The sequence below is a fragment of the Penicillium psychrofluorescens genome, assembly GCF_964197705.1.
Source record: "Penicillium psychrofluorescens genome assembly, chromosome: 1".
NCBI lineage: Eukaryota > Fungi > Ascomycota > Eurotiomycetes > Eurotiales > Aspergillaceae > Penicillium > Penicillium psychrofluorescens.
Genome location: NC_133439.1, coordinates 5,322,563 through 5,346,741, shown reverse-complemented (window position 1 = coordinate 5,346,741; position 24,179 = coordinate 5,322,563). Strand labels below are relative to the sequence as shown.

Below are 24,179 nucleotides of genomic sequence, written 5' to 3'. Positions count from 1 at the left end.
ACAAAGAAACACTTATTCCAAGCGCAGCTTCTCAAACTCCTTGATCTGCTCCTCAAAGCGCGCAGCCTCGCTCTCCGCATCCCGCAGGCGCTTCTCCTCCTGCTCCTGCACCTCAAGCTTGACCTTGTCCTTCCAACCAGGGGTGGCCATGATGCCCTGGCTCTTGCTCACAGTATCACGTGCCCGGGCTAGGTTCTCCTTGGCCTTTTCTTCCTGCTCAAGCGCAACCTCCTTCGAAACGCGGAGGTACACGGCGGCCTCGGCGCCAACGGCGGAGACGACGCACCCAGGGGGAGGAGTCTTGTTCTCCGGTCCAAGGATGGACACCTCGCCGAGGGTTTTGCCGCCCAGGGACTTGATGCTGTTCACCTCCTCGGAGACGGTGGCGTGGCTGGTTGCGTCGTAGGTTTGGATGATCACGTCGCCCTTTGTCTTGACGTCGTACTGCGACAGAATGGAGCGAACGGCCTTGGAAGTGTTCAGGATAAGCTCGTAGGCTCTCTCAGCAGCGGGGTCGTCGAATTCAGCCCGGAACTCAGGGAACGCAGCCTTCATGATCGAGATCGTCTTGTCATCAGGTCGGCGGGGAAGGCGCTGCCACAGATGTTCGGTAACGAAGGGCATGATGGGGTGGATCAGGGTCAGAGCGCCCTCCAGTGCGGTGTACAGGGTCTGCTTGGCGGACTCCTGAGTCTCGGCTGAGGCATCGGCGGCGAGTAGGTACTTGGAGTTCTCGATGAACACGTCGCACAGCTGGGAGTACCAGTACTGGTAAGAGAGTGAGGCTGCGACAGAGAACTCGCGCGCCTCGAGAGCCTCGTTCATTTCCTTTGCAGCGATATTGAGCTTGTGCAGGATCCACCGCTCCGAGAGCGACTCGTGGCCAGTCTTGCTGGGGGTAGCCTGGGGCTTGAAGTCCTCGCCCAGCTTACCAAGGACGAACTTAGTAGCCTGGTAGATTTTGTTACAGAAACGGCGGTATCCGTGGATAACCTGGATATCAAAAGCAATATCGCCACCTAGAAGAAACAGTTAGCATGAGAAATGTAAAGTTGATGGACACAACATACCGCCAGTAGTGTAAGAAACGAGGGCGAAGCGAAGCGCATCAGCACCACACTCGGGAATACCCTTGGGGAAGGCCTTCTTCTGATACTTGGTGGCAGTGGCAACCTCCTTATCAGCCAAGTTACCAAGGAGCAGCTTAGCGTGGAGATCCTGCAGCTGAATGCCCTCCATAACGTCCAGAGGGTCAACGACGTTGCCCAGAGACTTGGACATCTTTCGGCCATCGGAGTCTCGGATCAGAGAGTGGCAGTAGACCTCCTTGAAAGGAATCTTGCCGGTCATCTTGATGCCCAGCATGATCATACGGGCAACCCAGAAGAACAGAATATCCCAGCCGGTTTCCAGGACAGAGGTCGGGTAGAGGTTCTCGAAGTCGTGGGTCTGGCGAGGCCATCCCAGAGTGGAGAAGGGCCACAGGCCAGAAGAGAACCAGGTGTCAAGCACATCCGGGTCTCTCACGAGCGAAAACTTCTTGCCCGGGAACTTGGCCTCGGCCTTCTTCTGGGCATCTGCCTCAGTGCGGCCAGTGACCCAGAGGTTCCCATCACTGTCATCGCCCTCCTCGCCTTCGATCTTCACGAAGTAAGCAGGAGCCTGATGGCCCCACCAGAGTTGACGGGATAGACACCAGTCGTTCAGGTTGCGCATCCAGCGGAAGTAGCTCTTCTCGGCGCTCTCCGGGCGGATGATGATCTCGCCATCTTCGACAGCCTTGATAGCAGGCCCAGCCAGGCTCTCCATCTTCATCCACCACTGCGGCTTCAGAACAGGTTCGATCACATCGTTGGATTTGGCGCAGCGCGGGATCTTCATGGGGTTGTTCTCCCACTTCACATACAGACCCTTCTCCTTCAGGGCGTTGATGACCGCGTAACGAGCATCGAAACGCTTCATGCCAGCGAAGGGACCAGCATTTTGTTTGAAGGTACCGTCGTCGTTCATGACAGAGATGAACTCAAGGTTGTGTTCTTTTCCACGGTTGAAATCGTTGAAATCGTGGGCAGGAGTGATCTTCACGGCACCAGTACCGAACTCAGGATCCACACCCTCATCAGGCACAATGGGGAGCAGCCGGTCCAGGAACGGATGGCGGGCGGATTTGCCGATCAGGTGCTGGTAACGCTTGTCGTTGGGATGCACGGCAATACCAGTGTCGCCAACCATGGTCTCCGGGCGGGTGGTAGCGACCTCCAGGCGCTCCTTGGTGCCATCCATCTCGTAGCAAAAGTGCGTCAGAACACCGAACTCGACCTTGCGCTCATAGCCTGGCACATCGAGAAGCGTGCGGCCCTCGACCTCCTTGTTCTCGACCTCCAAGTTGGACAATGAAGTGTTCAGGGCCACACACCAGTTGACCAGGCGGTTAGCACGGTAGATGATACCCTCCTCGTGGAGACGCACGAAGGTCTCCGTGACGGCCGCCGACAGATTGGGGTCCATGGTGAAAGCCTCACGACTCCAATCGAACGAACCACCGACTCTCTGCAGAGCGTTCTTAATGTTGCTGTGGTACTCGTCCTTCCATTTCCAGATCAAGTTCGTCATAGCCTCGCGACCCAGATCGTGACGAGTCTTCTTCTCCTTCTTCCACAGCATCTTCTCGACCACACTTTGCGTCGAGATACCGGCGTGGTCCATCCCCGGCAGCCACAGGGTAGTCTTGCCCTTCATTCGTTGCCAACGGATCATAGTATCTTGCAGAGCGTTGGTCAGGGCATGGCCCATGTGCAGCGAACCGGTGACATTAGGAGGCGGAATCGGAATGACGAACGAGCCCTGGGGCTTGACCTTGCCGTCGGGTCCAAACTCGGGCTTGAACAGATCGCGCTCTTCCCACCACTGGTACCGAGAATCCTCAATGACCTTGGGGTCATATGCGTCTGCTGTCTTCTCTTTCTCCACTTTGGGCGCCTTCTTGTCGGCTTTGGGCGCTGCCGGCTTGGTGGCTGCGACCTTGGCCTGCTTCTCTGCGAACTTCTTCGCCTTCTCGGCCTTTTTGCGTTCGCGTTCCACTAGAGATCCCGCAATATCAGCAAGAGACCTCCCTCATTTCCGCATGATTGTCACATACACTCCTTCTCGCTCTTCACCTTGGGCGCCGCGGCATCCTTGATTGCGCCGTCGGCAATCTGGTTGCGCGTTTGCTCGTCAGCCTGCGGAGGCCGGTCAGTCATGGTGCTGGAGGGCTCCCCAACTGCGTTCAGAATGGATCATTAGTATCGGCGCGTGCGGCGTGAGTCATAGCGGGCCCTATACGCACTGGGATTGTGGGAGGCAGAGTCCTGAGACATCCTTGAGAATGATCGATAGGTCGGAGTAAAGCTCCAAGGCGCCGATCGCGCCACGAATCGCCGGATGAGTATCTTGAAGAAGGAAGTGGGATCGGGGGGGAGGGATTGGATGTGATTGTGCGAAAATGCGGGCAAATAAAATTGAAGGCGGCGGGGCGGGAGGCGGTGGAGAAACAAAGCAAGACCGGGACCACGACTATGTATAGGGTTAAGTTACGGGACTGTCACCCAGTTGGTCTCGGTCTGGGTATCACTCATTACCTGCTCCCTCAATCGCGAAATTCAGTCGATAATGCCCCTGTCACGTGATTGTCGCGGGAGCCAGAAGCTGATCTGAGCTGCGTGTCGGGTGGGGGTCTATATACCTACTATGAGGTCGCTAGATCTACAGGTTGGCTCAGCGATGGATAATAATAGGCGTTACGTTGCAATGCATTGTCTCTCCTCAAACCCCACGTAAAACCATCATCAAGCCCCATGTTCACCCCCCAATACAGACCGTTGCTCCTTGAATGTACCTGTGTATCCAAGACCGCGGAACAGCAAAAGACAGCAAACGGGAAAGGACATTAAAGCAAGCACGGGGAAAGTCTCATAGAACAAAGGGAAAAGAAGGAAAGAAAAAAGCAGCGCTTTACAATTAGACAGCATGAGAGAGAAGAGATGATGCCCCGGTCGAAAGTCGACAACGGATCGCGTGTGCGGGAAACGCCAGAAGTGCCGAGGCATAGGTGGGCCTGGGGTCGACCCAACAGATTAGATGTCATATCCTTGTCATCAACGTCGTCTCTGTTCGGTTACTCGGTTCACTTCGTCGCAGCCACTTGCTCGAGTGGTTTGCGTAAATCATCCTCCTGTCGTGTTCTCAATCATTATTGCCCCGTTTTCAGTAGCGGCGTAGGTGTAGCTGGGAAAGGAAAACAAACGAATATGCCGTGGTTTCGGGGATAGCGGGAGCGGAGAACAAAAAGACGGAGAATTGGCAGATGGAAGCTGGGGAAGCCACATGGGAGGCATTCAGGACTGGACCACGTTGTTCCGTTGTGCGTCCGCCCGCACTGGATCAAAGTAATGGTGGGCCATGGCCTCTTGAGCCGTCAAGCGTTCCTACAGGGTGGGTCAGCATCATGCAAGATGGTTCATCGGACTGAAACCTACCGCGTGGTCATATCGCAGCAGCTTGTCAAGGAAGTCAATTGCCTCCTCGCTGACGAAGCGCTGGTTTTCTGCCGTGACAAACGAGTGCCACGGCTTGCGAGGGAAGCGAGAGAGAATCTCGTCATACTGCGGGTCCAGCTCAATGTCGTACTTGTCCAGATACTCGAAAAGCTCCTCGGTTCCGAGAACCTTGGCGATTTTGACCAATTGGTCCGAGTTGCTGTTGCCATGGAAGAAAGGCTCCTTGCGGAAAATCATGGACGCAAACATGGCGCCCAGGGACCACATGTCCAGGGAGTAGTCGTATTCCTGGAAGTCCACGAGCAGCTCCGGGCCCTTGAAGTACCGAGAGGCCACTCGCACGTTGTACTCGGTTCCCTTGTGATAGAATTCGGCGAGACCCCAATCGATCAACCGGAGCTAGACAAAAGTCAGGTCAAACACGCCGGAAAAAACGGTCCACAACTTACCTTCCGCTTCTCATGGTCGATCATCACGTTGTGTGGCTTGACATCTCGGTGCATGATACCCTTGCTGTGGCAGAAATCCAGCGCCTTCAGCAGCTCATAGACGTAGAACCGGACATCGTAGTCCGTGAAGCGCGGGTATAGCGTCCGGAAGTCAGTGTTGTTGACGGCTTCAAAGACGAGACTTGGTGTTTTGCTCTGGTTGTCGCGAACGACATCCAGCAGCGCCACGACATTGGGACCTCCGGCAAGGTTCTGGAGGATCTTGATCTCTCGCTTGATCTTCTTCTTCTTGACGGGCTTGAGCACCTTGATAACGCACTTCTGGTAGTTGATGATGTTGATACCCTCGAATACTTCGGAGTACTTTCCTCGGCCTAGGTGAAGGGAATCAGCAACAGACGTGCAACACCATTGCGGCAGGTGACGATGCCACAGGCGGATGAGAACTCGGATCGGGGAATTACCTATTTTGCGGACCACCTCGTAGTTCTCGAGCACACCCCAGGAGATGTTTACGCTGTCGTAGTCCCAGTAGGACCGCGGCATATGCTCGTTGACATCAGCATAGACGCGCGCCATGGTGCTCGGCTGCCAAGTCCCACAATCGAAAACGAAAGGCGGCGGGGTGACGAGAAGGGCGACCGTGCGACCCCTGAGAAGAGGAGGTCGAGAGAAAAGAGACAGAACAGGACCGCTGTTGATGCCCAGCAATGAGCTTGATCTCAAAGAGCGATGCGCGAAGGCAATGGGGGAAGATAGACCAGGTGGGATATTACGATAGACCAGGTGGGATATTACGGGTGATCAGAGTGGGAATCACGGGATCTGCTGTGGTGGGGAGGGACGTCGGAGAAAGGTTGATCCGTCAGATTTAAACTGTCAAGCTAAAACAGCTGAAAGAGGCAAGCGGCTGCTGCTGTTTTTTCTTCCTACAACCCACCGGGCAAGTCGGCCTGCTTTAAAAGGCCGCACCATGTTCTACGACCTGAATGTCCCTTACAGCCCGGATGATCCAGAGGTGTCTGCCACTCTGGACTTCCTCGCCGAGTGTCAGTCATTCCCATCTCCACCAGACCACATGAGAGACTGACCTGCTTAGTGGGTTACACCACCGTTGCCCTGTCTCAAACGATCAGCGGCAAGCTCCCCCCGAGCCTCACCCCCCCTCCGTTACCGCCAAATCCGCCCAAATCCCTTCAGCTGCTGACCCGCCTGAACCTGACGCTGTCCGATCCCGCACAGAATCAGCGGCTCGCGTCTCTGACGGGAAGCTATGACCTGGTCGCCCTTCGTCCTACCAACGAAAAGGCTCTATTGAATGCGTGCACCAGTCTCGAATGTGATGTGATCTCGCTAGACCTCTCGGTGCGACTACCCTTTTATTTCAAATTCAAGATGCTGTCCGCTGCGATATCACGTGGCATTCGTTTGGAGATATGCTATGGCCCGGGGGTCACGGGAAGCGGTCTCGATGCCCGCCGAAATCTGATTGGTAATGCTACAGCCCTGATCCGCGCAACACGGGGGCGAGGCATTATTGTGTCCAGTGAGGCCCGCAAGGCTTTGGGTCTCCGCGGGCCGTGGGATGTGATCAACCTGTCTTGTGTCTGGGGGCTGTCACAGGAGCGTGGCAAGGAGGCTATCTGCGAAGAGGCGAGGAAGGTGACCGCGCTAGCCAAGCTCAAGCGCACGAGCTGGCGGGGGATCATCGACGTTCTCCATGGTGGGGAGAAGAAGCATGCCGAGTCGGGACAGAAACAAAAGAATGCCACTCAGTCGACGAAGGCTGCACCGTCGGAGACTGGTGCCGAGAACCTCAAGCGCAAAGCCTCCCTCAGCTCTGAAGTTGTTACCGAAGAGACTGAGAAGCCCTTGTCGAAGAGAGAGATGAAGCGACGGGCGAAGAAGGCTCGACTGGAAGCCGGGGGTGACGATGCCAGCTGAACATGTTTCGTCCAGTCGGATTATCCCCCTAATGATTGTCCTACGTCTATTTGATCAAGACCCCGTGGCAGCTGCTGCCCTTGGCTTGCAATCTATCCGCTGGGTGGAGCAATCTTTCTGCCGCCATGTGCCTGGCGCTGATGGAGCTACTCAAGACACGCCTTTTTTTGGCAGTCGATTTCCATCACCGCTGAGGAATCCTGCTGCGCTATGGCTGATTGACTCTACACCCAAATCGGATGCAGCACGGGGTCCGCTATACTCCCCGCTCAACTATATGAGCGCATGACAGGAAGCCATGGAAGGGCAGGCAGCAATTTAAGCACCAAGGCAGGTAGCTTCATGCGGCCGTCACGATCCCCTCGTGTGTGGAAGGGTACATTCATGTACAACATATGATTCCAGCGTATTATTTTTAGTTGTTGCAAAACCGAAATTCGTCATGAATGTCCACATGAGCACCTCATACATCTCTGTCTATTCTCCTTGATAGTGCAGCACCTTCGAAATATTGAGGCCTGTCTGAGATCTATCCATCATGGAAACCATGTATTGCCTGGTTCTAATTTGAACAAGACGTTGCAGGACTTAAAGCTATTCTAGGGAACCCTCCTAAGCATCTACCTCTAGCCCTAAGCTTGGCATCTAAGATAGTCATCGCCAAGTTGCATCTTGAATGCAACTTGACGTGCTCGACCCATGATGTTACATCTATATCATTTTAAATACAGTCTGGCGTCGATCGAAGGGTAAACCCGGACGAATATCATCCGGGCCAAGCAAACGGATTTGGTGGTGAAAGAGGGGCAAGCCCTGGTCCTCCACATCCACTTACAAGAGGAGCATTACTATTGATTACCGGTGTTTACAATGATTGACCAATCTCCGACTTGACAATTTAGTTTCTCCGCAATTGCTTTCAGTATATCCACCAATACTCTTGTCCGGACCTCAGGGTGCCGGTTGCAATAAAGCCTTGGTTAACGCAATTTCCCCATACCCTATCTAACTCCTCTGCATATTTCCGAATGAAGTTTCCATACTCCGGCCCGTGTTTCTTTGGGCCGCTGCCAAAAACAAAGTATCAAGTCCGTTGAAAATGCGTCGTATCCATCTGCGTCTCGTAGATCAACGCCTGATCAAAGTCTCCAGCTATTGCTCCGAGGCTTACCGTATTCCCAAATCCTTCATGGAAGTCAGACGCAAAACTGCTTTCGGGATCCCGAAGCCTATTTCTTATTTGTCTGGGTTGATGAGAAGATGGACTCGTTGGAGACCCGGGGGGTGTCTTTGCCTACCCACGCACCAATCCCCTGCAAGTCCTGTTGCATTGTTGTAGACCTTGCAGATGGGGTTCTGTACACTTCGTTAGCCATCGTGGATAGCGAACCGCTTAGCTTCCTGTACAGTACCTTTGAGGCGGGTCCCCGGACCTTTGACTCGACGGAGAAGTGGACTGCCCCGCAGACGTGGTATAAGAGCTGCCCTTCTGGGGGTTCGAGGTACTTTGGGGGGAGGTGGGGGAGATAGCCGAAGATGCAATAGACTGCTTAGGTGGACTCATGGTTGCGAAGAATGGCACAAGCGGGTGGTTCAGGGGGGGATATAAATGCCAGGGTTCTGCTTCCATTTTATGGATGCCACGAGGACCGGCATGAAACGGAGGAATCATCCGTCTTTTTATATTCCAGGATTTGCCTCAGGAGCGCGGTAGCGAGTTCCGCATCGAATGTAACTATTCCGCTTCGTCCTTGACGGGATGTTGGGCTGCACTGCTTGCTTTTGCTCTGTACTACACGACCGCATGACTGCTGCTGATCAGTGCCAGTCCGGTCTGATCCAACCCAGTTTCCTGTCTGACAGCCAATCACCCCCGCGCGCCAACTAACCCCGACGCGCCGCTTCTCCTGCCCACATGGCCCGTTGCACCTCTTCAGAGCCGCATCGGCTTCGGTATCATATCTAAATGCAGGCTGCAGGTAGTCGGTTGCCTTGTCTCGATGCGAACCAGGGACTCATTCTCGTCGGGGGTTGTGAGATCAACAAAAGCATGTCAATCTTATAGCGGTATACCTCATCCAGAGTGTATTATTCGTCAGTCCGGCAACGGATCGGACCGGGAAAAACGCATAGTCGCCAGAATTATTGCGCAATGTGCCATTTACTGCAGATATAGTTTTTGAATGTCTTTTTGGAGGCCGGCTATGGCCCACACGGGAAGGACAAGAGAGAAAAGAACAGCCACGGCGGGGATATTATCCCGGCTATCAATAGCAAAAGTCCCACGTGGCAGTTGAGGCATAAGCGCTGATGAGCTGTCGCCATGGTGGACTGGATGATTGGGTTGCCCATGCTGCACGGCGTAACGCTAACAAACAACATCGGAGAAGATATATATTGTGTACGCCATGGATCCGTCGTACTGCCTCGGGGTCAACGCACATACACCACGTGGCAAAAGATACTTTTAGAGTCTGTAGTATACTTCAGATCATGGTATTTCACCCTCACTAAGTACTATTTGTATGGCGAGCCCTAAGCTGCCCCCACATCGGCCCTCCCCGTTTTATCCTTATCGCGCGCCCACCCCGGAGTCGGCCGACCAATCCACTTCTCCGCGGCGCCTTATAAACCTCCCCAATTATCCCAATATATTATTCCTCTGCGTTACCGACCTCTCCAGACCTGCAGTCATCATCAGCCATGGCGCCAATTCTCACCACCACCCCATCCCGCACTCTCACCCCGGAGCCTCTCACCCCCGAAACCTTTGCTCCCTTTGGCACAGCGATCTGCCCACCTCTCCCGCGCGACATCAGCATCCCCCCGCAACCGTCGCACCTCCCCGCATACAACCCAGCCCCGATATTAGCAAACCAAGGCTCCGCGCTCAAATACAGTCCCATCTCACCACTGCTAGATCGCTACAATGCCTGTCCCAGCGGCAAGGCGTCGGCCGCGCGGATGACCATGTTCTGCTGCTTTCCGCGCAAACTGCGCAGTGTCACCACGGGTCCGCAACAGGCTGATAAGGAGGTTTTCGACGTGCGCATCCTTGAGCGACACCCGTTCACGAACCAGACGTTTATTCCTGTTGACCTGTCGAGCCACGCCCAAGTCGGAGGCAGTGGAGAAGAAGAGCCCGTGTTTCTGGTGGTTGTGGCGCCAACGCTGAAGGGGGAGACTGCCACCGCCAAAAATGAAAAGGGGGAGACTGTTACTATTCGTGATCCTCCCGATCTCAAGAATGTGAAGGCGTTTATTGCGCGCGGCGGGCAGTCCGTTAATTACGGCGTGGGGACTTGGCATGCGCCGATGGTGGTCCTGGGTCAACGGCGGGTTGATTTCATGGTCGTGCAGTTTGTGAATGGCGTTGCTGATGAGGATTGCCAGGAGGCGGCGTTTGGGGAGGGCGTTGTGGTTGATCTTGGTGCGAAGGGGCAGCATGGACGGGCCGAGAGGGCTCCGAACAGATTGTGGTCGAAGCTGTGAGGACCGATGGGAAGGAAAGGTTCATGTATCGCTAACGAATTTCGCATTTCGGTGGTATCTTGGGCAAAAAAAAAAAAAAAAAAAACGCCAATGAATGTACATACACATAGATGCAACATAGTACAGTGCCAATGAAAATACACAACGATATCTATACAACTTGGGAAATGCCTTGATGCACGGGCGGTGTCACGATGTTCATCTCCTGCCGGACACGAGTAGCCAGCTTGAGCGTTTCTGCTGGCAAGCCGGCCAGCTGTGCAACCTTGAGGGCGTGGGATTGGCGATTGACGCCTTTGCGCAGTCGATGAACAAACGAGAATGACCCCGATGACATTTCCTTGACATCTGTACAGTACCGGCCCAATCTCTCAAACGAGCCAGTCATCTCCGCCAGGGCATGGAAGTGTGTCGCAAAGAGCGTCCGACACTGGTTCTGGTAGTGCAAGTGGTGCAGACAAGCAAAGCTGAGCGCGGTGCCATCTTCGGGTGTGGTGCCCCGGCCCACTTCGTCCATGATCACAAAGGATCGCGGCGTGGCTTGCTTGAGGATGGCTGCCGTTTCGAGCATCTCGACCATGAACGTCGACTGGTCACGGAAGAGATCATCTGCTGCGCCGATGCGGCTAAAGATTTGGTCGACGATACCAATCTCCGCATATGCCGCAGGGACGAATGAACCAACCTGAGCTAGAATCGTGATCAGTGCGTTCTGCCGCAGGAACGTACTTTTACCGGCCATGTTTGGCCCGGTGATGAGCCAGATGCTTTCTGCATCACCCAGGAAGCAGTCGTTGCTCACAAAGGAGCGCCCTTGCTCCTCAAGCCCGAGCTTGACTGTTGGATGCCTGCCTCCGACGATCCTGTGGCTGGTCCCTTCGTTAAGAATCGGCCGCACTAATTGCTGCTCCTGGGCCAGCGTGGCAAAGGAACATGCGACATCCAGTTCATCCATGACAGCTGCGTTGCGTCGGATTTTAACCAAATTCATAATAACTTTCTTCCGCAAGGTCTCGAAGATAGCCTGTTCTTCTTTTCGAATCTGGAGCTTGACATGGTCCATCCGGGTTCCCAGGGTGGTCCAATCTGGAAGGTAGAATGATCGAGTCGATTTTGTTGACGAGACGTTTCGTGTAACCCCCAGTTCTTCTAATGTTTTCTGCGATACTTTGGCGCTTCTGAGGTGGCAGATGTACCCGAGACCTGCTGTCCATTTGAGATTCAACTGCGATGAGCTCACGGAATCACGGAGGCGTTGAGTCAGCGCGTCTTTCTCAGTGAAGAGCCGCTCCAATAATGTGTGAAGGGAGTTTAGGTTTTTGCTGGCATTGCGCCTCATAATCCACATATCAATAGACCCGGAACCTGCATCTGTCGCTGCAGTTTGGGTATTGGTTTTGGACCTCACCTTTTTAGGCAAGCTCTCAAGCTCGTCAGGTGTGCCTTCGCTCATAGCAACATCTTGCGCCAGACTAGCTGCCTCTGAGGCGGTGTCGTCTTCGATACGTTGCTTCTGCAGGAGCCCTTCTTCATCGATGGCCGCAAGGATCTGTTCTGCCAGCACAGTCGGTCCGTCGAGCTGAAGTCGACCGATCATGAGTTCGAGGCTGTGGTGGGCATCAAGCGCTTGAGCAGGGGAGTGGCGCTGGTTATGATTAGAGAGGACTTGTCTGACCTCCTTGGACGCCTCGATGGCGCGGGAAAGACAGATCAGGTCATCGGCTTCACCTTTACCGAGAGCAAATTTCTGCACCAAGCGCTGGGCGTCATAGCTTCGCTTCAATAGCCGGACCGTATTTTCCTGGAGGTGTTCGTCTTGAACAAATACCGAAACAAGATCTAGTCGCTCATTGATAACTTGTAGTGATGTAGATGGAGACGCTGCACAAAACATGTTAGTCATCGCGGACTAAAAAATCTAGGGGAAATGGTTCCATACTGAGTCGGTCTCGGAGTAGGCGTGCTCCGCTTTTTGTCGAAGTCCTGCGTACCGCATGGAGAAGGCTGCCCTTCCCAAGGCCGTCACGCGCTGTTTCCAGAATCTCCAGCCCTCGCAAGCTATTTCGATCGATACTCATTGACTCATCCAAATGCCGGCGACGAGGAGGTTGAAGTTTCAAGCTCGAACTTTGCAATCGCTCGCGAAGGTACTCCAGTAGACTGTATCCGGCGGCGACTTCTTCTGCAGCAAAGGACGCCTGGATGTGTTCCGGGACTGGGGCCTCCAACATTGTCTTCCATTCAGACATCGGTGCAACTGTATCTGGAAACCCGAAGAAAGTGACAAGTCGATGATCATGGCCAACCAGCAGCTGCAACTCCGAGCCGACGAGATCGCGCACATTTTGATCCACGAGAATTTCTCGAGCACCAATCCTCGCAATCGCAGATGGGAGCATTTGGGCCGTGGTAAGCTGGGTAAAGAAGTCGCCCGTCGAGAGGTCCAACCAAGACAGCCCTACGCGCTGAGGCATGGAGGATAGTACGTGCTGATGCGAGTGTTGGGGATGATCTTGCTCGTGCTGCTTCAACCGTGCGTCCAAAGATGGTACATCCAAGTATATGGCCAGCAGAAAGTTGTTTTCGGAGGGATCCATGAATTTCTCGTCAATCAATGTCCCGGGCGTGATGATTCTGACTACCCGCCGGTCGAAGAGCAGGCCCCCTGATCGCGCTTTATCCTCTACCTCATTGGCGAATTCCTCACTGATCGCCACGTATTTGTCGAGGTCTTGGACAAGGGACTTGAGAAAGCGGTCCAGTTGAAAATGGGGGAAGCCGGCCATGGGAACCGGTCCGGCGCTGGTCCTCTTGACCGCAAGTTTGATGTTGAGCAACGGCGCAAGCTCCTCTGCTTGTTCAAAATATAGCTACAGAAATGATATCATTTAGCATTGGTTCTTTGCAGTCACCAAATGTCCGTACCTCGTAGAAGCCTCCGACTCTGGTCAGGATAACACAGTTCCTGAACTTTTGCATGTTGTTGCGGTGTTGTTGAACGACGGTCGGGTACCGAGGAGCATCGTCGTCCCCCTCATCGCTGTATGTTTCCAATTTCAGGGCACCCTGAGGAAGGTCTTTCACCGTCATGGTCGTCTGGGTTTTGGCGTTCCTTCGTGGATCGACTGGCGCTGGTGCGGCCGCGACGCGAGGGCGCGAGGGCGAGCAGGTGTGTAAAGCATGGCGGCAGATCGTCCGATGCACTGAGCAGCGATACGACCGGACGATCCCATTGCCAGCAAGAACCAGTCCCACGGGTCGACCGAAGCGCATCACGGTACAGTGTTGCGTTGGTAGCAAAGGTGCTTGCTTCTGGGGAACATTCGATGGATTTAACCGGCAGAATCCAAGCTCCCACTCCCTTCCGCCTTCGCCACCGAAATCTTCAACCCGCGTCCTTCGCTTCCTACTTATCCATCAACCCTGGCGTCTTTCATTCTCTCTCAAACCAACGTGAGCTTGCTTGCGCTAGGAGAATGAGCCAGGTTTGTGAGACCTTTTGAAATCCTTTCTTTGACAATCCATTGTCGGCCGCGACCCTGTTTCTGAGCCCCGGACTCGGATCCTGGTCGCGACTCATTCTTTTTTTCTTTTCTGTTGCTTGCCTGCGATCCGTTCGCTCCCACCACCAAAATGGCGGACCAAAATATTTCGCAGTACAAGTACTCGGCGATGTCCAACCTGGTTCTCCAGGCGGACCGTCGTTTCATCAGCCGCGTCAACGATGAACCCACCGGAGACCCGGAGTCCCTCGCAGGCCGCATTGGAATTCGAGAGATGGGTGGCCAGGTAGCGCGCGACCATGCGCCCAAGTCGAAAAAGAAGGCAGTCGGTCCAACAGATATTGAGCGCGGCAGCATCCGTGAAGGCGAAGACGTTCTTTTGCGAGAACAGAAAAAGCGCGTGCGCGGTCAGCCAGCGCAGCAACGAGGCCAAGGCATCCTTTCCGCCGCCGATGCACTCGTTGAAGGCTTGAAATATCGCCCTCGGACACCCGCCACACGAGCCACCTACGACCTTATCCTTACGATCACCGGTGCCCATTTGGGCGATGTCCCGCACGAAGTCGTTCGCAGTGCCGCCGATGCCGTTTTGGAATACCTGAAGGACGAGGAGATGAAGGACTTCGACAAAAAGAAAGAGGTGGATGATCTTCTGGGTAGCTCAATGAACCCGAAAGAGTTTAACGAGCTCGTCAATCTGGGCAAAAAAATTACGGACTACGAAGCCCAAGATGAAGACGAAGAAATGGAAGGCGGCATGGAGGAAGAGGGCGCTGAACTCGATGAGCGCCAAGGTGTCGCTGTTGTCTTCGATGAGGAGGATGAGGATGACGACCGCATGGGAACCGTCGACGAAATCCGAGACGATGACGAGCTCACCGATGAGGAAGAGGCCGATGAGCAAGATCGGCCTGATCTTGAAGCCGCCGAGGAGCTTGAAGATGGCGATGAAATGGTCATTGATGGCGGCATGGGTCCAGGTGATAAGGCGCAGGATAAAACCGGGCTGAATGTTCCTGCTCGTGAAATTGACGCCTACTGGCTGCAGCGTCAGATCGGCGCCATATACTCGGATGCCCACACCCAGCATGAGAAATCTCGTGACGCGCTTGCGATTCTTGGTGACACCGCGGAGGGTGGCACTCTACGCCCATTGCGCGACGTCGAAAATGACTTGATGGAGCTTTTCGATTACGACCATCCCGATCTTGTTGCTAAGTTAGTCACCAATCGCGACAAGGTCGTCTGGGTCACCCGCTGGCGAAGGGTCGCCGAGGATGCCGATGCACGCAACCTCGTGGAGAGTGAGATGGTTGAGACCGGCCACCGGGCAATCCTGGACGAGATCCGTGGCAAAACTCGTGATGAACTTGCGGAGCGGCCCGAAAAGAAGATCAAGCTTGACCTGATGGACGTCGACGTTCCTTCAGGGCCGGCAGAAGAGAAGCCTCCTGCAGCTGCGGACGGTGGCTTGGTCGGCGGCCTGCAGCCGCAACGGCTGATCAACTTGGAAAACCTTGTCTTTCACCAGGGCAACCACCTCATGACCAACCCCAATGTTAAACTACCCCAGGGTTCTACGAAACGGACGTTCAAGGGGTACGAGGAAATCCATGTTCCACCACCCAAAGCCAAGAAAGAGGCCGGCGAGAAGAACATCCCGACCACTGAGTTGCCTGATTGGGCGCGTGTCGGATTTGGCAGCTCCAAGGAACTGAATCGCATCCAAACCAAGTGTTACCCGTCAGCTTTCCACGACGATGGCAACCTGCTTGTTTGCGCTCCCACGGGATCTGGTAAGACCAACGTCGCTATGCTCACCATTCTTCGTGAAATTGGCAAGAACCGCAACCCCGAAACAGGAGAGATCATGCTTGATGATTTCAAGATCGTATACATCTCCCCTCTGAAGGCTCTGGTGCAAGAACAGGTCGGAAACCTTGGCAAGCGTCTCGAGCCTTACGGGATTAAGGTCGCCGAGCTTACAGGTGATCGACAACTCACAAAGCAGCAAATCGCCGACACTCAAGTCATTGTCACCACCCCTGAGAAGTTCGATGTCATCACGAGAAAGGCCTCGGAGACCAGCTATACCAGGCTCGTCCGTCTCATCGTCATCGATGAAATTCATTTGCTTCACGATGATCGTGGTCCGGTAATTGAGAGCATTGTCAGCCGGACAATCCGGCGGGTCGAGCAGACCGGAGATCCAGTGCGGATTGTTGGTCTTAGCGCTACTCTTCCAAACTACCGTGATGTCGGCAACTTTTTGCGGGTTGATCCTGTCAAGGGATTGTTCCATTTCGATGGCTCTTATCGGCCTTGTCCGCTCAAGCAGGAGTTTATTGGTGTCACCGACAAGAAAGCAATCAAACAACTCAAGACGATGAACGACATATGCTACAACAAGGTCTTGGAGCAAGTCGGCCAGCGCCGGAACCAAATGCTTATCTTCGTCCACTCCAGAAAGGAAACGGCGAAGACTGCAAAATACATCAGGGACAAGGCGCTTGAGATGGAAACTATTGGTCAGATCCTGCGCAGTGATGCTGCCAGCCGCGCTATTCTATCAGAGGAAGCTGAGTCTGTCGATGATCCTTCGTTGAAGGATCTCTTGCCTTACGGACTCGGTATTCATCATGCTGGTCTGGGACTGGCAGATCGTGATTCTGTCCAGGCTCTGTTCGCCGATGGCAGTATCCAGGTTCTCGTGTGTACAGCGACTCTGGCTTGGGGTGTCAACCTTCCCGCGCATACCGTCATTATCAAGGGAACCCAAGTTTACTCTCCCGAGAAAGGTAGCTGGGTTGAGCTGAGTCCTCAAGATGTTCTGCAGATGCTCGGCCGAGCTGGCCGACCTCAATACGATACATTCGGCGAAGGTATCATCATCACATCTCAAGCTGAGATCCAATACTACCTCTCGCTCCTGAACCAGCAACTGCCGATCGAATCACAATTGGTCAGCAAACTTGCGGACAATCTGAACGCCGAAGTCGTACTCGGCAATGTTCGCACCCGTGATGAGGGTGTTGAGTGGCTTGGATACACGTACCTCTATGTTCGCATGCTTCGCTCTCCTGGTTTGTATAGCGTTGGTGCCGACTACGAGAACGACGATGCCTTGGAACAGAAGCGAGTTGATCTCGTCCATTCGGCTGCCGTAATTCTTGAAAGAGCCGGGCTTGTCAAGTATGAGAAGAAAACGGGACGTCTCCAGCCGACTGAGCTTGGACGGATCTCCTCGCACTATTACATCGGCCACAACTCGATGTTGACCTACTCCCAGCACATACAGCCCTCCATCACCACCATCGAGCTCTTCCGGATCTTCGCCCTGAGTGACGAATTCAAGTACATTCCTGTTCGCCAGGATGAGAAACTCGAGCTCGGTAAGCTTCTGGGTCGCGTGCCGGTTCCCGTCAAGGAGACTATCGATGAGCCGCATTGCAAGATTAATGTCCTGCTGCAGGCCTATATCTCGCGACTTAAGCTTGATGGTCTTGCGCTGATGGCAGATATGGTTTATGTCACGCAGTCCGCGGGGCGTATCATTCGAGCCATTTTCGAGATCTGTTTGAAGAAAGGGTGGTCCTCGGTGGCCAAGACTGCCCTTGACCTCTGCAAGATGGCCGAAAAGCGCATGTGGCCAACGATGTCCCCGCTACGTCAGTTCCCAGGCTGCCCCCGAGATATTCTGCAGAAGGCCGAGCGAATCGATGTACCGTGGGCCAGCTATTTCGATTTGGACCCCCCTCGCATGGGCGAGCTTCTGGGCATGCCAAAAGCTGGGCGGGTCGTCTGCGACCTTGTCTCCAAGTTCCCCCGCCTCGAGGTCCAGGCTCAAGTGCAACCCATAACGCGATCGATGCTGCGGGTGGAGCTCACCATCTCGCCAAATTTCGTCTGGGAAGATGCTGTCCACGGCACCGCGCAAGATTTCTGGATCCTCGTTGAAGACTGTGATGGAGAGGAGATCTTATTCCACGACCGCTTTTTGCTGCGGAGGGAATTTGCGCAGGCCGAGGTGAATGAGCATCTTGTCGAATTCACGGTCCCGATCACTGAGCCGATGCCGCCCAACTACTTCATCTCCTTGGTGTCTGATCGGTGGATGCATTGCGAGACGAAGATTGCAGTATCTTTCCAGAAGCTGGTTCTTCCTGAGCGCTTCCCTCCCCACACACCGTTGCTCGATATGCAACGTGCACCAGTCAAAGCCTTAAAGCGTGCGGACTACCAGCAGCTCTATCCCGATTGGGAGCACTTCAACAAGATCCAGACCCAGGTTTTCAAGTCCATCTTCGACTCTGACGACAATGTGTTTATTGGTGCCCCAACTGGTAGCGGCAAGACGGTCTGCGCCGAATTGGCCCTGCTACGCCACTGGTCATCGGCAGAGAGTGGCCGGGCTGTTTACGTTGCCCCCTTCCAAGAGTTGGTTGATCAACGACATGCAGACTGGGAGAAACGGCTGGGCAAGCTTGCTGGTGGCAAGACAATTGTCAAGCTTACTGGAGAGACCACGGCCGACCTGAGACTCCTTGAACGCGCTGACCTGGTCCTTGCCACGCCTGCGCAGTGGGATGTGCTGTCTCGTCAATGGCAACGACGCAAGAATGTTCAGACTGTGCAATTATTCATCGCCGATGAGCTTCACATGCTTGGTGGCTACGGCGGATATGTGTACGAAGTGGTCGTGTCTCGCATGCATTACATTGCTCTCCAGACTGAGAACGAAATGCGCATCGTTGGCCTGAGTGTGCCCCTTTCCAACGCCCGTGACATCGGCGAGTGGATCGGTGCCAACAAGCATACGATCTACAACTTCAGTCCCCATGCTCGCCCCGTGCCCCTGGAGCTTCACATCCAGTCATACACCATCCCACACTTCCCCTCTCTCATGGTCGCAATGGCCAAGCCTACCTATCATTCGATCCTACAGTTGTCTCCCGATAAGCCTGCTCTTGTCTTCGTTCCCAACCGCAAACAGACACGGTCAACTGCGATAGATCTTTTGGCTGCTTGTGCCATGGACGACGATGAGGACCGCTTCTTGAACGCCGATGCCGATGAGCTGGCTCCAATCCTCGGCCGTGTTCAAGAACAAACTCTCGCTACCTCGCTCTCTCACGGTATTGGTTATTACCATGAGGCCTTGAGTCAGACCGACAAACGCATCGTCTCCCATCTTTTCACCATTGGCGCCATCCAAGTCCTGTTGGCCTCGCGTGATGTCTGCTGGGAGCTGGACCTGACTGCTCATCTGGTAATTGTCATGAACACTCAATTCTATGACGGCCGTGAGCACCGGTACATCGATTATCCTATCAGTGAGATCTTGCAGATGTTTGGCAAAGCTTCTCGTCCCGGCCAAGACAAGAGCGGTCGTGGTGTATTAATGGTGCCGGCTGTTAAGCGTGAGTACTACAAGAAGTTTTTAAACGAGGCACTGCCCGTCGAAAGTCATCTGCAGGTGTACTTGCACGATGCCTTCGTGACCGAAGTCAGCACGAAGACCATCTCGTCGACGCAAGATGCGGTCGATTGGATGACGTACACCTACTTCTACCGGCGTCTGCTTGCCAACCCAAGTTTCTACGGTCTAAGCGATGTGAGCCATGAAGGCCTGAGCACGTTCCTGTCGGAGCTCGTGGAGAACACACTGAAGGAACTGTCCGAAGCCAAGATCATTGACTTGGATGAAGAGGATGACACCGTTTCGCCATTGAATGCTGCTATGATTGGCACGTACTACAACATCTCTTTCATCACTATGCAGACCTTCTTGCTGTCTCTCTCGGCTCGCACAAAGCTCAAGGGCATCTTGGAAATTGTCACGTCGGCCACCGAGTTTGAGTCCATCCAGATGCGTCGTCACGAGGATCATATTCTTCGTCGTGTGTATGACCGCGTGCCTGTCAAGATGTCAGAGGTCGCATTCGACTCGCCTCACTTCAAGGCACTTGTTCTTCTCCAAGCGCACTTCTCCCGAATGCAGCTGCCGATCGATTTGGCCAAAGATCAAGAGGACATTATTCGCAAGATCCTCAACCTGCTCAGCGCGTGTGTCGATGTTCTTTCTTCTGAAGGTCACCTGAACGCAATGAACGCCATGGAGCTGTCGCAAATGGTGGTCCAGGCTATGTGGGATCGAGACAGTCCGCTCAAGCAAATCCCTCACTTCGGCACGGAGGCGATCCAGGCTGCTCATGAGTACAAGTATGCATCCTTCCGCTCCATTTTCGAACTAGCTACTAACCTAGTCTTGTGCAGTATCAATGACATCTTTGAATTTATGGAAGCCATGAACCCCGGCGAGAACAAGGACTACGCGACGTTGGTCAAACGCCTGGGACTCAACAACAAACAGCTGGCGCAAGCAGCAGGCTTCACGAACGAGAAGTACCCCGATATCAATCTGGATTTCCAAGTCGAAGAACCCGAGAGCATCACGTCGGGCGAGCCAGCCTACCTGCAAGTCAAGATTGAGCGTGAAGTGGAAGAGGACGAAGAGCCCGACACCACGGTGCATGCGCCCTTTTATCCCAACCAGAAGATGGAGAATTGGTGGCTCGTGGTCGGCGAGGAAAAGACCAAGAACCTGCTGGCTATTAAGCGGGTTACTATTGGTCGGCAGCTTGAGTTGCGCCTGGAATATGTGGTGCCCACGCCTGGCGAGCATGAGCTGACGCTGTACTTGATGAGTGATAGCTATGTTGGAGTGGATCAGGCGCCGACGTTTACAGTGAATGCGGCGGAGGGGATGGAAGAGGATGAGAGTGAGGAGGAGGAGGAGGAAGAGTGATTTCTGGTTCTTTCTGTCTGTCTATGTACTAGTATCGAGTGCGCAAATAATGGTTTCATTCAAAAATATACTCTTATACTTCTTCATGGTACTTATTCTACCAATGAGAATCTTGACGACCTGAGAATTAAGGTTGCACCCGGAGGGTCGATCACGTGATGCGACCCACGCAGAAAATGTCTTTTCCCACTTCGGACTTTTTTGCTCTCTTCAATCACTCTCTCCCACACACTCATCCACCTGACAACCACCTCAGGCAGTGAACCTTTTGCAGGCGAGCCTACTTTGAAAACAAGGCTATTTGAAAAGAAAATGGAATCCGCTGAGAACGCAGGTAAGATATCCTGGCCTGTGGCTGAAGAATTTCTGTGACCTGACAATCTGCGGTATACAGCCTGGCCGATGGCCGATGCCACCCTGGCGCAAGAGCTCCTGGATGTATTGCAGCAAGGAACTCATTCCCGACAGGTGAAGAAGGGCGCGAACGAAGGTGAGTTGCATTATCCCTAGGAATTTCGGTGCTTCTGGAACTAAGTCTTGTCTACACAGCCACGAAGTCTGTGAACCGCGGCGTCTCTGAACTTGTCATTCTCGCTGGAGACACGACCCCCCTTGCCATCGTCATGCACCTTCCGCTTTTGTGTGAGGACAAGAACGTCCCGTACGTTTTTGTGCCAAGCAAGGCTGCGCTGGGACGGGCCTGTGGTGTGAGCCGACCCATCATCGCTGCTAGCATCAACTCGAACGAGGCTAGTGACTTGGCTCCCCAGATCCGGCAGCTCAGGTCCAAGGTGGAGAGACTTGCCATCTAATAGCTTTTTCAGAGTCGTGAAGCAGGTTTGGTCAGTACTAGGTAGTCGTTGTGCGACATCGCTAGGATACCGAGTTTCCTCTCTGTGCATAGCTTCTGCCTCGGTAGCTTTTAATTAAGTCGCTGGCTCTCATACGGAATTGAATCTTTTGATTGTCTTGACCTTGTCTACTCCTCGTAGTGTATAGTTTAAATATTGGCGCTAAGATAAGCAACCCCGCATACCTCCAACCCCTTCCTTTTTCCCTTCCTTTTTCCCTTCCTTTTTCCCTTCCTTTTTCCCTTCCTTCAACTCTTCAACCTCTTCCCTGTCTTCCGCACAAGCATTCACTCTTGCATACTTTCTGCGGTTTTTCTCCTACCATATCTATTCACCTTCGTTCAGCCGTAGAAGCTTGATCGTACCCTGATGGCCATCCGCTCCATGAGGTTCACACCCGAGTAAGTGCAGCTCACTTTTATCGTTGAATCATGAAATTGACTGGCCTTTTAAGCGTTCTTCTTGGTGCACCACGACGGTCCTCCGCTGTCCCTAACACAGCGGGGACTCTGGCGGTGTACACCCAGACGTCCTACTCTTTCGAATCGCATTCCAAGACCAATGAGATCCGTGTGCTTGATATTGACTCTGGCCAGTCGGCACTCATTACCAATGACCCCGGCGCCAGCAACCCGCAGTGGCTCGGTGACAAGGACCAGCTGGTCTGGCTGAAGACCAAGGGCAATGGGAACACCAGCTTTATCGTCGGTGATGCGCGCGAGGTAGACAAGACGTACATGGCAGGCACTGTTCCAGGGCCAGTTTCAGATCTTAAAATCACGAACATCGAGCCTGGGAAAATCGGCTTCGCTGTGAGCGGCAAGGCCAATCCGGACGGCTCGTTATACAATCCGCATGACGCTAAAAAGCCCTACACGACGGGTAAGCTGTACACGTCACTCTTTGTCAGACATTGGGATGCATATGTTGAGCCGCAGAAGAACGCAATTTGGTATGGTCTGTTGGAGAAAGCGCCCTTATCCCCTGCTCGCAGGCAGGCGGGCAAGTATTCTGTCTCGGGACTCACCAACCTGATTGCGGTCTCGGGACTGAATGGGGTCGAGTCCCCAATCCCACCATTTGGCGGCACCGGAGATTTCGACATCAGCCCGACTGCTATTGTCTTCATTGCCAAAGATCCCGACCTAGACCCGGCTACTCACACTGCTTGCTCGTGCTACTATGCACCTATGTTTTCTTGGACAGGGATGAGCTCCAAGGACTCAGTCTGCCGAGTTCAAGGATTTAAAGGCCTCCAGGGCGCGATGTCATCTCCCGTCATTACTTCGGATGGTGGCTCTATTGCACTTTTGGCTATGCAAATTGATGGATACGAGTCTGATAAAAATCGGATTCTGTACGTTCCGAACCCATGGAATGCGGAGATGATTGAGGTCTTCGAGTCCTCGGACGGAAAAGGATCCTGGCAACTCAGTCCTTCAGCCATCTCCTTTGCCCAGGGCGACCAGTCACTGCTCATTAATGTGGAAGAGACTGGGCGCGGGGTGCTTTATGACCTTCCATTGCACAACATCCGCAGCGCCAAACCCGATGCGTTGAAGCAGTTGACTCGTTCTGGATACGTCAATGATGTGGCTCCAGCTGCAGCCAACTCTTCGAAGTTGTTCGTCTCCGGCAGCAGTCTGGTCGACAACAGCTTGTGGACCATTATTGACCCAGCAAATCCAGATGATGTCCGTGTTGTATCGTCGAACAGTCGGAGCGGATCAACATTCGGGCTCTCCTCGTCCCAAGTCGATGAGACATGGTTCCGTGGAGCAGAGGATCATCCTGTACACGCTTGGATCGTCAAGCCGTCTAACTTCAAGCCCGGCGAGAAGTATCCTCTTGCGTATTTGATCCACGGAGGTCCCCAAGGTGCATGGAATGACCAGTGGAGCACGCGCTGGAATCCCGCCGTCTTTGCCGAACAAGGTTACGTCGTTATTACACCTAATCCCACCGGTAGCACGGGTTACGGGCAGCCGTTCACGGATGGTATCCGCGGCGAGTGGGGCGGACGCCCATACGAGGATCTGGTGAAGGGCTTCGAGCATATCGAGCAACAATTGAAGTATGTTGATGTCACCCGAGCCGTTGCCCTGGGTGCCTCCTACGGTGGCTACATGATGAATTGGATCCAAGGCCATCCTCTCGGCCGTAAATTCAAGGCCCTGGTCACCCACGACGGAGTGTTCAGCATGACCTCCCAGCTCGCCAGCGAGGAGCAATACTTCCCTCTGCACGACCTCAAAGGACCAATCTGGAAGGTCCCCGAAAATTGGGCGAAGTGGGATCCGTCGCGTTTCACAGAGAACTGGTCGACTCCGCATCTGATCATCCACAACGAGCTGGACTACCGTTTGACCATTGCGGAAGGTCTCGCTGCCTTTAATGTCCTCCAGATGCGCGGCGTTGACAGTGCGTTCTTGACGTTCCCTGATGAAAATCACTGGGTTCTCAACCCAGAGAACTCACTGCTGTGGCACCGCACTGTCATCAATTGGATCAATAAGCACGTTGGTCTGCCAACTTTGTCGGAGGAGCCTGATCTGTCCCAGGGGATGGCTAGTATGTCTGTCTAGGGGGTGCAT

General features: G+C 53.9%; 8 protein-coding genes across 8 annotated transcripts; 5 read left to right on the top strand and 3 right to left on the bottom strand.

Moving 5' to 3' along the window:
- Nucleotides 1-12: 12 nt before the first annotated feature.
- On the bottom strand, nucleotides 13-3,242 carry PFLUO_LOCUS2025 (uncharacterized protein; the record flags this gene model as incomplete). The annotated part of the gene is made up of 3 exons (XM_073779124.1): nucleotides 13-1,019; nucleotides 1,071-3,080; nucleotides 3,140-3,242. 3 exons carry the CDS (start codon nucleotides 3,240-3,242, stop codon nucleotides 13-15), a joined length of 3,120 nt encoding a protein of 1,039 aa, XP_073636109.1.
- Nucleotides 3,243-4,376: 1,134 nt separating this feature from the next.
- On the bottom strand, nucleotides 4,377-5,566 carry PFLUO_LOCUS2024 (Casein kinase II subunit alpha'; the record flags this gene model as incomplete). The annotated part of the gene is made up of 4 exons (XM_073779122.1): nucleotides 4,377-4,466; nucleotides 4,518-4,937; nucleotides 4,988-5,361; nucleotides 5,452-5,566. The coding sequence occupies 4 exons, from the start codon at nucleotides 5,564-5,566 to the stop codon at nucleotides 4,377-4,379; spliced, it is 999 nt and encodes a 332-aa protein (XP_073636108.1).
- Nucleotides 5,567-5,960: 394 nt separating this feature from the next.
- Nucleotides 5,961-6,931, top strand: PFLUO_LOCUS2023 (RNA-binding RNA processing protein rpp1; the record flags this gene model as incomplete). Its single annotated transcript, XM_073779121.1, has 2 exons — nucleotides 5,961-6,036; nucleotides 6,087-6,931. 2 exons carry the CDS (start codon nucleotides 5,961-5,963, stop codon nucleotides 6,929-6,931), a joined length of 921 nt encoding a protein of 306 aa, XP_073636107.1.
- Nucleotides 6,932-9,634: 2,703 nt separating this feature from the next.
- PFLUO_LOCUS2022 (uncharacterized protein) lies at nucleotides 9,635-10,423 on the top strand (the record flags this gene model as incomplete). Its single annotated transcript, XM_073779120.1, has 1 exon — nucleotides 9,635-10,423. One exon carries the CDS (start codon nucleotides 9,635-9,637, stop codon nucleotides 10,421-10,423), a length of 789 nt encoding a protein of 262 aa, XP_073636106.1.
- A 151-nt stretch (nucleotides 10,424-10,574) lies between these two features.
- PFLUO_LOCUS2021 (MutS protein 1) lies at nucleotides 10,575-13,696 on the bottom strand (the record flags this gene model as incomplete). The annotated part of the gene is made up of 3 exons (XM_073779119.1): nucleotides 10,575-12,304; nucleotides 12,363-13,293; nucleotides 13,349-13,696. The coding sequence occupies 3 exons, from the start codon at nucleotides 13,694-13,696 to the stop codon at nucleotides 10,575-10,577; spliced, it is 3,009 nt and encodes a 1,002-aa protein (XP_073636105.1).
- A 360-nt stretch (nucleotides 13,697-14,056) lies between these two features.
- On the top strand, nucleotides 14,057-20,734 carry PFLUO_LOCUS2020 (Pre-mRNA-splicing helicase BRR2; the record flags this gene model as incomplete). Its single annotated transcript, XM_073779118.1, has 1 exon — nucleotides 14,057-20,734. The coding sequence occupies one exon, from the start codon at nucleotides 14,057-14,059 to the stop codon at nucleotides 20,732-20,734; it is 6,678 nt and encodes a 2,225-aa protein (XP_073636104.1).
- A 312-nt stretch (nucleotides 20,735-21,046) lies between these two features.
- Nucleotides 21,047-21,546, top strand: PFLUO_LOCUS2019 (RNA binding protein snu13; the record flags this gene model as incomplete). The annotated part of the gene is made up of 3 exons (XM_073779117.1): nucleotides 21,047-21,068; nucleotides 21,129-21,224; nucleotides 21,284-21,546. The coding sequence occupies 3 exons, from the start codon at nucleotides 21,047-21,049 to the stop codon at nucleotides 21,544-21,546; spliced, it is 381 nt and encodes a 126-aa protein (XP_073636103.1).
- A 408-nt stretch (nucleotides 21,547-21,954) lies between these two features.
- Nucleotides 21,955-24,170, top strand: PFLUO_LOCUS2018 (uncharacterized protein; the record flags this gene model as incomplete). The annotated part of the gene is made up of 2 exons (XM_073779116.1): nucleotides 21,955-21,986; nucleotides 22,040-24,170. The coding sequence occupies 2 exons, from the start codon at nucleotides 21,955-21,957 to the stop codon at nucleotides 24,168-24,170; spliced, it is 2,163 nt and encodes a 720-aa protein (XP_073636102.1).
- Nucleotides 24,171-24,179: the final 9 nt, after the last annotated feature.